Source organism: Haliaeetus albicilla, chromosome 10 (genome assembly GCF_947461875.1).
Source record: "Haliaeetus albicilla chromosome 10, bHalAlb1.1, whole genome shotgun sequence".
Taxonomy (NCBI): Eukaryota; Metazoa; Chordata; class Aves; order Accipitriformes; family Accipitridae; genus Haliaeetus; species Haliaeetus albicilla.
Window position 1 is genome coordinate 18787533 of NC_091492.1, and position 12902 is coordinate 18800434.

At 45.0% G+C, this 12902-nt stretch overlaps 1 protein-coding gene across 1 annotated transcript; it reads right to left on the reverse strand.

Annotated features, from left to right (window-relative positions):
- Window positions 1–4450: 4450 nt before the first annotated feature.
- Window positions 4451–12436, reverse strand: LOC138687187 (uncharacterized abhydrolase domain-containing protein DDB_G0269086-like). The gene is made up of 3 exons (XM_069793152.1): window positions 12416–12436; window positions 9930–10141; window positions 4451–5516 (listed from the first exon to the last, which is right to left on the reverse strand). The coding sequence occupies exons 1-3, from the start codon at window positions 12434–12436 to the stop codon at window positions 4451–4453; spliced, it is 1299 nt and encodes a 432-aa protein (XP_069649253.1).
- Window positions 12437–12902: the final 466 nt, after the last annotated feature.

Here is a 12902-nt window from a genome sequence, read left to right on the forward strand (position 1 = left end):
CTGGTTGACATTATCATGCCTGCTACAGTATAGACACCAGCTGGGGTGCTGTTGTTTCATTCCTATGTGGGGTAGGAAGGGCCTCAATGGGGGAGAATGAAAGTGGAGAATGGCCATTGCTAGCACAAGTTAGGAATGAGCTGTTTGAAGTATAAGAAGGTTGAAATAAAAAGGAAAACTCACCATAACATAGTGAGATGCAACTGAAAGGACATGAACTTAGTGAGGTTGCTCTGCTTCATGTTACTCTAGAGGGATTAGTGCTCAGAACAGTTCCTCCAGCCCATGTCTGTGATCAGGGGTGGGAAACTTCTCCCATGCCCTGGGATTTTCAGGTCAAACTAAACTGCTTAGGGGCTGTACCTCAAAGCCATATGGAGGCTCTAACTACTACTGTGCAAAATGCCCTGTTTCTCAGGTGGAGCTGGCAGGAACCAGTTCTTCAGCAGCTGCGTTGACTTTCTATTTGCATTTGGATGAAAACCAAGAGGTTGCTTTTTTTCTCTCTGACTTTGAATATAACTCTCTCTCCTCCTTAGAGCTGCCCTACTTCTTAAACATTGATGCTGTTTGCAGTGCTGTAGCTACCTGGTTCTGGGCTTTTGTTTCAGAACACTTGTGCCATAATATTCTCCACTGGAGGAGTCTTGCTGGAGGCACTGTCTCCCCTCCAGCTCCAAGGAGAATGCATCTTGTCTCTGTGGCACAATGGAAACTTCTGGGATTGTCACTCTGTCCAGCACGCCTGAAATAGCTGTAAAATATGGTATGCATTTTTAGTAGGTTACAGCTATGTTCCTTGAGCTGAAGGAAGAGAGCCTATACAGCAAAAGAAATAATGGTTTTAGTCAACTCTTTTTTTTTTTCCCCCAACTAAATTTTTGCAGTAGCTTTTCATCGGTAATCTTCAATAAAATAAAAACCTTATAAATACTTGATGCAGCTGCTGTTAAAATAAGAACAGAATTCCTATTGAATTGAATGAGGCCAGACTGGGGCTTCAAGTGAAGGTCAATACAATTTTTAGTTCCTTCTCGCTCCTTCTTGCCCGATCCAGCAGTTACACATAAGAAAGTTGGCCAGCTGTGAGATGGTGATTCAAGAAGGATGGGTATGCCTCAGAATCTATCGCTCCAGCTGTCTCAGGCTGTTCTGGCGAGCCAGAGGTTTGTGCTCTTCAGCCCAGGGATAGGGAATTACAAATGTGTGCTGAAATAGAAGCCAGAGTTCAGGGTAAGGACACAGTAGAACAAAGCCCATTGGTATGGGAGAATTATAATAAATGGCATGAAAAAAGCATGATCATTTCAAATTCTTGCCAAATGTGACTTGTGATTTTCACTTTTCTTGGGAATACTGCCTTGCTACCAAAAAAAAGAAAAAGAGAGAAGCTGGTGATCTCTTTGGAATTAAAGGTTTAGGGTATGACATGGGGAATTAGACATGGGCTTCCCATTAGCAAGAAAGTTGACCTCCGTGCATAGTTCTGAAAATAAACCCTATCTCCAACTCAGTTGGGTTTTTTTCTTCCACTGAAGAACAGGCATAGATGTCACTGAGGAGGAGAGTAGGTCTCATGATTGGAAACTTTTAATGTCGTTTTCAAATGCAGTTGTAAAACTGAGTGATGACATGTAGGTGCCCACACCCAAAATATTTACAGATCAAACTGTGCGGGTGCCTAGTTTTTATGGTGGCAATAAAATATTGCTTAGTATTTCCTGGTAAATTTTTAGGCCTCGGTAATTATTATTAAAAAGAGGGGGAAACAGGAAGCTATAGCAGAACTGAGAGTATAATTCATAAGCCCTGCTTTTTACCATGGACTTAGAGTCAAAAGCCTGTTCTGTAACATTCAGACCCCTCAAAAAATCTTTATCATAAGCATGTGCTTTTGGCAAGTAGCTCCACTGAAGCCTGGGCAAGTGGTGATGACACTTTGAAGTCAACAGGAGCATAAGGTGGCAGTAAAACATAATGTGCAGAACGCTAAATTGGGACGCACATCATCAAGTCCCACTGCAGCACTGGGCATGATCTGGATTCTCTCAGCCTCAGTTTCCATCTGTGTAAGCAGTGATGGTCTCTTTTGTGAAGTTTTTTGACATCTGTGAAAGAGAACTACTGTAAAAAGACTTGCTTGCTTTTATGCATATCTTTAAAACAAAGCTTAATGCTTCAGCCCTTTACTGAGTTGGGGTGAATGTGCTTAGCACTTTATGTGATGAAGCTGTAGATTACATAGGCAGTGGTTTGTAGTAAGAGCCTTATCAGTAACAAAAACCCTTCTGTCATTATCAGACAAGCAACAATCGTATTTTAAAATGGTTGCCAAATGTGTTTATTTGAAGATGGTTGTTTCTAGCATGGCTCAAACCATTGTGTGGCAAGTGTTCAATTGCTTCCTGCTAAAGCCAACATTTATAGCTTGGAAAACTCTGTTAGATAAATGTCAGTTTCTGCCATAATTTGTTGAATCAATACAAACTGAGTCAAAGAATCACAAACAGTAATGTGAAAATAAAATGATCTGTGTTATGGTTTTTAAGTAAATGATGATAAACTAATAAATGCCATTAGCTGCTGCCATTACTTTGTTGAATTTAGCTGATGTTACTGTGTTGACTTTAAAAGCTATCAGCTTAACTATATAAATCCATTTGACATGTCTTTATTCAGATAAAACTTTAATACTGCAAGTGTAGCAAATTAGATGCAAATGCTCTTTTTATTTTAAGTATATTTAAAGCTGCCTTTTCAATGCAAATTTTACAGGAAATCTCAACAAGCTAGGACAGACATCTTAGCTGTCAGCGTGCAGCACTTTCATTTCGGTCTCAGGCATGGGAGCTGCGTTTTGTCCCTGCAGACTGAGATAATTAAAACTACAGAGGGATGGTTTTAAATATACATGATATACAGTTACTTAAATTGTGGGATAATGCATAAATGCAGCCCTTAACATTTTTGATAGCACAACACTGACCAGATAACACAGCAGAGTGGATTGTAGAGAAAAAAATTATTTTTGTCTAAACAGTTTAATGGTTTTCTTACTTTTCACCCGAATTATTGTGGAGGCACAGAAATACCAGTTCAAAACCTGGGCTGCAAATGCCCTCATTAAAAAGATACTGATACCATTAACTTTTTTCTTTCTTTTTTTTTTTTAAATTTTTTTTAAATTATGCTTTAACTTCTTTGGTTTTGAGCAGTCCATAACCTCCTTGGAATACATATCTATTTCAGCTTTCATTTGCTGAACCCCCTGAATGAGTTTATCCAAACAATGTGAATTTACTCAGATCTTTTTAAAATCCCACATCTCTTGTGGTTGATAAAGCTGACTTTAGCTAAGAAGAGTTGGATCAGGGTGATTTAAATTTCACAGTGAAAATGATAAGGGCTTTACTAGAAATAATAAGCACATTCAAATACTGTCATGGGCAAACAGTTGAATGTGCAGTGAGAAATTTGGCAAGGCTAGTCTTTTTCAGTGTTGATTTAATGAGGTAATGGATAGTAAAATAGAAAAAAAGAGACTTGCATTCAGAGGTAAACTTATGTTAATTCCATATCAGTAGTTTTATAAAGCTTTATTCATTAAAAAGCAGCATTAATACTCTAATAACTTTTAAAATGTCACGCTGTTTAAAAACAACAAAAACCTCAAACCAACCCACCAGCTAGGGAAGAAGAGTCTGTTTTGGCAGCTCTCTACAAACTGGCTGAGTGATACCCTATTATTGTCAGGAACCGCATGTCAGTTTGTTGAGCCTGAGGATAACTTGTGTTTCAGGGAAAGAAAAAGAAAAAAAAAAACCCCACCACATCCACTTAAGCTCCAGGGCAAACAATAATGGTCCACAGTTTAAAATCGTTTTGAACATTTGCTTGTCCATTTAAACAACACAGAGCCTCACCTTTCTCATTCAAATTGGGTGGGGAATCTGCGGAGCCCCAGTTGCAAAGAAAGGCTTGTCTGGAGCTGTTACATTTGCAGGATCAAAAGGTTCAAATCTATGAATCCAGATGTGCTTTTGAGTGATACGGCCAGCCCGGCTATTGAATAGGGCGGGCAGGAGGGGAGCAGGAGAGGGGCAGCACGGCGAGGAGCAGAAGGCGAGATTATTTTTTGAGGCGGTCGTTCAGACGCTTTATAGCCGTCATTAACGGCGTTTGTGGAGGGCAAGGAACTGGCATCCAGAATTAGTGAGCTCTGTGCAGCGAGGCATCTGGAAAAAAAATAAATCTACTGCGTATGGCACTTTCAAGAAGGGGCGAGAGAGAAGAAAAGGGAAGAAACATCACTGTGTTGCCAAAGGGCTGAGGTTAAGAATCCCCCTGTGCAATTTAACAGTTTTTAATTCCTACATTTTAATGCCTCGCAGGCCATTGTGTCAGTCTACTTTAGCTCCTTCAAGGAGCCATCTCACCGCTGCCAAGTGGATTAGCTCTCCGAGGGGCTGCCGGCTCCCTCCTGCTGGGGGACTGCAGCCCTCACCTCCTCCTGCTGGGGGACTGCAGCCCTCACCTCCTCCTGCTGGGGGACTGCAGCCCTCACCTCCTCCTGCTGGGGGACTGCAGCCCTCACCTCCTCCTGCTGGGGGACTGCAGCCCTCACCTCCTCCTGCTCGGGGACTGCAGCCCTCACCTCCTCCTGCTGGGGGACTGCAGCCCTCACCTCCTCCTGCTCGGGGACTGCAGCCCTCACCTCCTCCTGCTGGGGGACTGCAGCCCTCACCTCCTCCTGCTCGGGGACTGCAGCCCTCACCTCCTCCTGCTGGGGGACTGCAGCCCTCACCTCCTCCTGCTCGGGGACTGCAGCCCTCACCTCCTCCTGCTGGGGGACTGCAGCCCTCACCTCCTCCTGCTCGGGGACTGCAGCCCTCACCTCCTCCTGCTGGGGGACTGCAGCCCTCACCTCCTCCTGCTCGGGGACTGCAGCCCTCACCTCCTCCTGCTGGGGGACTGCAGCCCTCACCTCCTCCTGCTCGGGGACTGCAGCCCTCACCTCCTCCTGCTGGGGGACTGCAGCCCTCACCTCCTCCTGCTCGGGGACTGCAGCCCTCACCTCCTCCTGCTGGGGGACTGCAGCCCTCACCTCCTCCTGCTGGGGGACTGCAGCCCTCACCTCCTCCTGCTCGGGGACTGCAGCCCTCACCTCCTCCTGCTGGGGGACTGCAGCCCTCACCTCCTCCTGCTCGGGGACTGCAGCCCTCACCTCCTCCTGCTGGGGGACTGCAGCCCTCACCTCCTCCTGCTCGGGGACTGCAGCCCTCACCTCCTCCTGCTGGGGGACTGCAGCCCTCACCTCCTCCTGCTCGGGGACTGCAGCCCTCACCTCCTCCTGCTGGGGGACTGCAGCCCTCACCTCCTCCTGCTGGGGGACTGCAGCCCTCACCTCCTCCTGCTCGGGGACTGCAGCCCTCACCTCCTCCTGCTGGGGGACTGCAGCCCTCACCTCCTCCTGCTCGGGGACTGCAGCCCTCACCTCCTCCTGCGCATACTCGCTGCTGCTCCCCACGCCGTGCTACTCGCTCCACCCCCAAATTTGGGCTTCCGAACTGCCAGCACCGCCCGCTGCAGCGGCCAATGCCACCGCCTGACAGTCCCCGAGTGGGATAAGCTTTGTTTTTCACAGGTGCCCCTATGAGCTTGCTTTGCTTTCTTTTTTTTTCTTCCTTCCTTTCTTTCTTTCTTTCTTAAGGAAGGTGGTAAAAACCTAATAGCAGGCTTCTTGCCATCAGCGCAGGGGAGAAGCGGTCATTAGCAGACAGGGAGAGATCAATATTCCCGCCCAACCTTTCTGGTTGCAGTTCCACTCAGTAATTATATAGCTGTTATAAAGCCATGAATAGCGTGTATAAGCGAAAACTAATCTCTTCAAACCAGCTTATTTCCATAGTTAATGACCAGAGAACTGCAACTGACTTTGTCACTGACAACTTCTTTGTGGTTGGTAAACAGATTTGGTAGGAATAAAATTATTCTAAGGTTAAAAATAAAAACTAAACTTACGAGCTAAATTCCCCCATCCACCATCACACACATATTTCCTGCATTTGGCTCATTACCGGACAAGTATGTCCTTTAAGACCCAGAGATTAATGAGGCATTTTACGAGACTAATACATTTTAAATTTTAACACTGGAGTTAGCATCTATAATTGTACGATTATACATTCGTTTAGATTTTTTTAAAGATAACTAATCACAGGTGACTAGAACTGTGTGAAGAGGCAGAATTTATGTTTCTCCTGCTGCAGGAGTACTAAATCATGCAGGAATTGAAATTGTTTTCCTTATGACAGATAGCTCAGGCAAGATTAGTCAGTCACTCTTTCAGATATAATGCTTTTTTTATTACGCATACTTTATGTGGCACTATTATATTTGTAACGTATATTTCTGCATACAGCAAATTAACTATTGTGTAATGCGAGGACCAAGAAAGAGTATCATTAGTTCTTGCTATCCCGCAGTTTTGAGCAGCTGGTGAAATATATACCAATCATCCAACAGCTAGCTTCGTGTTAACATGTATAACAAAACCCGAACGATTCCTGTTTGACAGAACTTTACCATGTAGTAATAAATAAGGCTGAATTATTGATGGTGATAACTGCTAATATTATTATGGCCTCAATTAAGTGCTTTTTTCAGACACATTAGCAACAAAAGGTCTTCTCTTTGCTCGTTGCTGTTTTTTTCAAGTTCCACTTTACATTAAAATCAAATTGATCAAACCTATTTGCCATTTCGCTGTGAGTGGATAACCATAATGGGTAATCTATCAGCATGGTGCTCCCCTTAAAGCTATTAACACCTTTTGTTGTTTTACTCAAGTTTCTAAACGTGCTGAGAGGTTCAAAAAGGCAAACCCGACAATCTGTTAGGATTGCACAGAGCTGTGACTTGTGGCACTCTTTTAATTACCATACTTTTTAAACTCTACGGTTAAATACTGATATTTCTGACACTAAGTAAGTCTTTATTTACTTATGAAGCTGTGAGACAGCTAAATTAAAGCTGATTAGCAAGATGGCAGCTCTGCTGCTTGCAGCTGAGGTGAGTTTAGCTGTGGCGTGGCATCTCCCCACAGCTCGCTGCTTGACTCTTACTCACTGGGGCTGAGATCACTCAGCAGCAAGGCAAATAAAGGGAGCTTAGAGTTTTTTGCCCTTTGGCAAATTGGCAAATTGTGTTAGATGGATATGTGTGTACAGCATGGAGCAGTCTGTTTGTTTGTGAGAGAGCTTTTATAAAAGGCAGAGGGAGATAATTTCTAGGGACAGGCTGTGTAGTGTGCATGCTTGGGGAGTTGTGGGATTACACTCATTAAAAAGTGAAAAGCTAATGAAATAATCAGAGGAAGACTGAATAAACTGGAGAATACAAATATGGACCGGCTGCCTCGGGAAGGTTCTCTCTCTTTTCACTTGAGTGTCTGGTGAAGATTTCTGCCCTTCTGGAAACATTCCTCAGGTTTGAGCATCTGGATTTTGGAGATTTGCCTTATTAATACTTGTATGGGGCTGAATGGCAAAAGATAGAGGGAATTGCTCGTTTACCTACTCGCATCAAGCCTAGGCTAAGAGCCCTGTTTGTATAATGCTAATGCAATGGCCAAGTGAAAGTAGGTTGTTGCCTGTGTTCACCAGTGCAAAACACTGGTAATGTTCTTGGTGACAATCTCAACAGAAAAGCTTGGACAGAATAAGCAGGGAAGTCCATTATTCCCTCACATGTTCCTTCTTTCCTTTTTTTTTTTTTTTTTGGGGGGGGTGGTGGTGGTGTCGTCTGTTCCTGTTTTTTTGTTTTTAATCATCTCTGTTTAATTGCACTGCTAGTAGCATTGGTGCGAGTGTCCTACTCGTGGAGGAAGAGAAGCCCAGCTGGAGCCTTGTCCCCTCCATAGCTTGTGTTGTGGGAGGGAGCTGCTGTCAGCACAGAGCAGAGAGGCTCCTGTTCCACTGTGGGTTCAGGAGAAGCGGGAGCACCTCGGCAGGAACCTTTGTGCGGGATCTGCGTGATGCATGTAGGTTTGGTGAGAAAGCACAGTTCATTTTCCTTAATGGGAAAGCGAGAAGGTCTCTACCTAGCAATCAAAACGCAGCCTTGGGACCATGCAAGCCTGTTGCCCGTGTCATTTCGTGTGAGAGTCTCATGAGTTCATTCATAACTATTCTTACATCAAATTCTTTTAATTGCAGAGTGCCACAAGTGAAGACAGGGATCCCAGTTCATTGCTGGCACAAGGAGAGTCAGTGCCGCTGATCTGAACCAGGTTACACCTTTTGTGACGTTAATGCCAGCAGTGGTTTGGGGCCTTTTGCTTATACTTATATAGTGAGTCAAAAGCAGGGTGAAATGAAGAAATATTTGTGTTGGCTTCAAAGCCAGATTGAAGATAAATTGCTGTTAAGCTCCAGTTCTGTCTAGCTGTTGATACATGTAATATGGCAAATTAATTAAAAGCTTATACTCACAATATATAGGGATTTCAATTGTTTTAAAGTGGTGGTTAGTCTTTCAGCAGCTAGACGATACACACGACTGAGTTATTCTAGTAGATCAGTGCTTCCAGAAGCGTATGTTTAAAGTAGTTTACCACACTTCCAGTTTCTTCACGTCAATCACCTTTTGTGCATTTTTATCTTGCGTTGAACAAACCAGAACTGTCCTTTGCCCATTTTATGAGTGTCCTGCAAAGCAGGGTATGAAGTGGGTCGATGACAGCTCATCCATCTCACTGTTTTTGAAAGGGATTCTCCTACGGCACATCATGCAGAGAAGCATTTTTTGAAGCCCACCCACCTCGTACTAGTCCCCCTTCAGGAGCGGTTGCATTTTCCTAAGGCATTTCTTGGAGGGGTAAACATATATCATCAAACAGCAGATTTCTTAATGGTACATAGTGATGTTGACTTTACTCATGCTTCAGCTGCTGTTGTCTTAATACAGGCTGTTGCTCGTATGTCGGCTGGCAACAAATATCAATAAGCAATGAGAACAGGAGTAAAGGGAAAACAAAGAAACAAAACGACGAACGCGAATTCGGTATCTCCCCTCATATAGTTTATTCAGCTGATGTGCATGTTTCACGGGATCTGCAGGTAATCCCACAGCCTCCTGCTCACATGAATCGAACTCTTCCCATTTTGTGAAGGAGGAAACTAAGGCACAGCGGTCGTGGTAGGCAACTGCTCTGACTCCCTCAGATTTCCCTCCAGGAAGTCGAAGCACCTTGCTCAAGGGCAGTCGTAGTCTGGGTAAACGTTCATGCCTAACCCGTCCTTGTTCCCAAATTGCCTGTACCCAGGCTGCCCAGACCTGTGTGTTTGCGGGCGCGTGACACCGCGTTCAGTCAGGCAACAGGAAGGAATTTTTAAAGGAAGAAGCGCACCGTTATTTAAACAAAAAATCCAGGTGTCCAGCAAGCCCTCCGTGCCGGCCGATCGAGTTCCTGGAGCCGCTGCGTCCACCTCCGTCCCTCTCCGGGCGTGCGGGGTCGGCGGCGGGCACCGTTCCGTGCCGCGCCGGCGGCCCTGGCGCCAGAGCTGGCCTGGCGCTGCCGCGGCGGACGGGGGCTCCGGCGGCGCCCCCCGCCCGCGCCCCCCGCACCCTGCCCCGCACCCGCCCGCGCCGCTCGCCGCCGGCGGCGCGGACGTGCCCTTGGGAGGGCGCGGCGGCGGGAGCGGGAGGAGGAAGCGGTGCCTTTAGACGACGAACGGTGCCGTCGGAAGGTGCGGACGGGGGGGGTCGTTAAGGAAGAGCACCGGGGCAGCCCCGTCCGTGACTGACTACTCAGGCTTTTAGTCGCCGTTGCTGTGTTTACTGCTCCTTGACGTGCTACTGTTTACTCTCAGTTAGACTCTTTCCCATTAACGTAACGCTCCGGCGCTGAATTGGTCCCCCGGACCCACCTCCCGGAGCCCAGGCGGACGTGCTCCGCCCGCTCGTTTCGGCACGGCCCCCCGAGGCAGCAGGGCCGGACGGCCCGCCGCTCCCAGCGCGGGCCCGGGACCTCTCGGAGGCCCCGGGGGCTGCCGGCCCCGGCTGCCGCCCGGCCCCGCTCCCCGGCCGGCCGGCGGGGCGGCGCAGAGCCACGGCGTGGGAAGCGTTGATTCTCGTCAGCCTGAATTTCACACCGGAGATAACAAATGCTTGAAACCCAGGCGCTGCTTGAAGGAGATAAACACATTTCCCCCCCTTAATTAAAACCTGTCTGTAAATTTAAACGGAGAGGGTGGCTATAATAAGTTTTGAACTGGTGACAAATGTCAACAGCAAAAGGCCCGCGATAAGAAAATGTCAGATCCGTATGCGACGGTATGTGTCCTCACCCTGCAGTAAGCTGGAGCATTACGTCTTGGGGCCTCACGGTCGGTGTTTGTGGTTGACACCGGATAGTTTGAGTAAGCCGTAACGGGGGATTCCGGGGAAATGGAGGGAGCCCTGCTAGAAGAAAGAGTGGTTTGGGCATGTCTCGTAGTGGAGCTGGGGGCTTTAAGTGATTTTAAATATTTGGTCTTTCCCTAAACTTCTCTTTTGATTCTTTTCCCTAAAAGAAAGCACTTCAACGTACACACAGCGTACATTGACGTGTCCGGTATATCTATTCCAAAACTGACAACTGAAGTGACGTCCCCCTATAGAATAAGCTCAGATTTCTTTAAAAACTTGCTTTGTCCTTCTCCCTCAGTTCTTCGCTAGTCACGTCAGGGACGCTGTAGGCAATTATTTGAAGTACCCAACCTATTCTGTGAGGTACATAATTAATTCTGGTACATTGTGTGGGTGTGTTTTATACTAAACACAAGAAAGCTAATGAAAAATGGGAAGAAAACAGAGGCAGTGGGATTCTGTTCCTTACTGGAGATCTTCTGGATACTTTTACACCAGAAACTGGGAAATTCCTGGTTTTGAATCAGTCAACAGTGCAATTGCATTGTAGCCTTTTTTTCTCTTCTCTTCATCGAAGTGTGCGGTATGTTAGTGAGGTCCAGATTTACTAACTGCATTGCAGCTGGGAGGTTCTGCATGGGAACTGTGTCTGGCCCAGCTGCCCTGGTAGCTCTAATGCTGCAACATTTTCTTCTCGCAGAGGAAGCACAGAGGCAGTGACTTGCCTGCCTAGGAACACACATCCAGTTTCTTCTCAGAAAAAAAAAAAGTGTCTTTCCTTCTTCCTTTATCATCTCTACTGAACTTGCCAGAAATGCGTTTATCATCAAGGTGGATTTGTGTCTTTTTTCACGATAAAGACCATCTCATTCAGATAACCTGCTGAGGATTCACAGATTTTTGGACACTCCTGACTAGTCCTTTATTTAAAGTAGTGACTAAAAATGGCATGTCTGCTGATCCCCATTTGGATCCCTGGGCCATCCATTCTGACATCGCAGAGAGATGGTTTAATTTGAGTGACTGAGTATTTATGTACCAAGACCCGAACTCCATCTCTGGTTCTGGCTTGGGTTTCCATGACCAGGTCTTTAGGACTTACCTGGTTGGTTATTAGGTATGAAGCCTTAGTTTTTTCACAACACTTACGTACATGTGACTACAGTAGCTACTCAAGAGAGCAGATCTGCATGCCCTTTCTGATGGGGTCAGGGTGCAGTCTGCTTTTGTGAGGCATCATTAAAAAAGATGGCAAAAAAATTTTTTTTTTAAAACAATATAGGTTTAGAATTCCCAAATTCCCCTCGAGGTTTGTGATGTTCGGTGGCTATACATAATCATTTTTAATGTATCTATTTTACAATTTTTTTTCTTCCATTAGATTAGCTCCTGTTACATACTAATTATCTAAAATGTTGTTACATTATTAGATATTATTTCAACTTGAAACAGTAATAAAGTCATTATTTCAATTATTTAAAGTAGAGCTACATGAATGATTCAAAGTGAAAAATTTATTTGATCAACTTACTTACCTTCTTCTGGTAATTGCAGTATATCTACAACTGTGTTCAAATGTCTTTAAATTTATTACTAGACAAATATATCGTGCGTGTTTTCCTCACTGAATTGATCATAATTGTGAAACTTTGATCTGGAATGTAGGTGGCTTATTTCAGACTGTCCAAATAAATCAGCAGATATTGTGCCTGTTCTTGTAAGGCGAGCCTTATAAGTACTGTGCAAATTTAAAATCTGGTTCCAATAAGTGGTTGTGTTGTACTGATTTGCCTTTTAAATTCATTTTCTGTGAAAAACAGTGAAATCAAATCATTTGAATGTGTTTAGTAAGTAAACACAAGAGTCATAAAATGACAGAAGTGATTCTATTTAAAAATTTCAAATAAAAATTAATAACGTTTTACTTATTTTTGCACTTGCCTTTAATTGGTTTCAGTTAAAAAAAAAAAAGGTAAAGATCACAGGGAAACTGTGAGGTGCTTACCTTGCTGTCCTGGAACTGCATAGCATGAGTTTTGGATGGCTATGCAAGTTGTCTTTCCATTCACTTTCAAAGACATGGAACAAGGTGCAGAGCAGTTGCCTCGTACACTGTGTCAGCTCAGTAAACCCCAGGCTGTGGTTTAAAGAAAGCAATGCATTCACTAATTTTAGTATCTGTGTGGCTCCTAAAATGTCCATTGCCCTGTTGCAGATCCTTAGGAGTCTTATCTGATTTGAAAATCCTTCCTCTCTTCCTAAGTCTGTTCCAAGAAGTTCCACTGAAATAGCAGGTCCTTACAGACCTCCTGCCCATCGATTCTCATCTCTTGTTATCATGTGCAACCACTTTGTTTCATCTTTTTCATAAGCTTATGGTCAGTCATCTAAACGAAGCAATAATGTTAACTTTCCCCGACTGGATGAGCACGCTACAACGTAGGTGCAGTGCACTTGTTTCTTGGTGGTACTTGCGTAGAGCGGTGCAATGT

Bases quoted from the DNA above. Each gene is read 5' to 3' on its own strand.
- LOC138687187 (XM_069793152.1), bottom strand. From the start codon at position 12,436: ATGCAGTTCCAGGACAGCAAG. The intron at 10,142-12,415 runs GTAAGCACCTCA...TGTGAAATTCAG, and splicing joins TGCAGTTCCAGGACAGCAAG to GCTGACGAGAATCAACGCTT. The intron at 5,517-9,929 runs GTGGGTCCGGGG...CGTGGGGAGCAG, and splicing joins GTCCGCCTGGGCTCCGGGAG to CAGCGAGTATGCGCAGGAGG.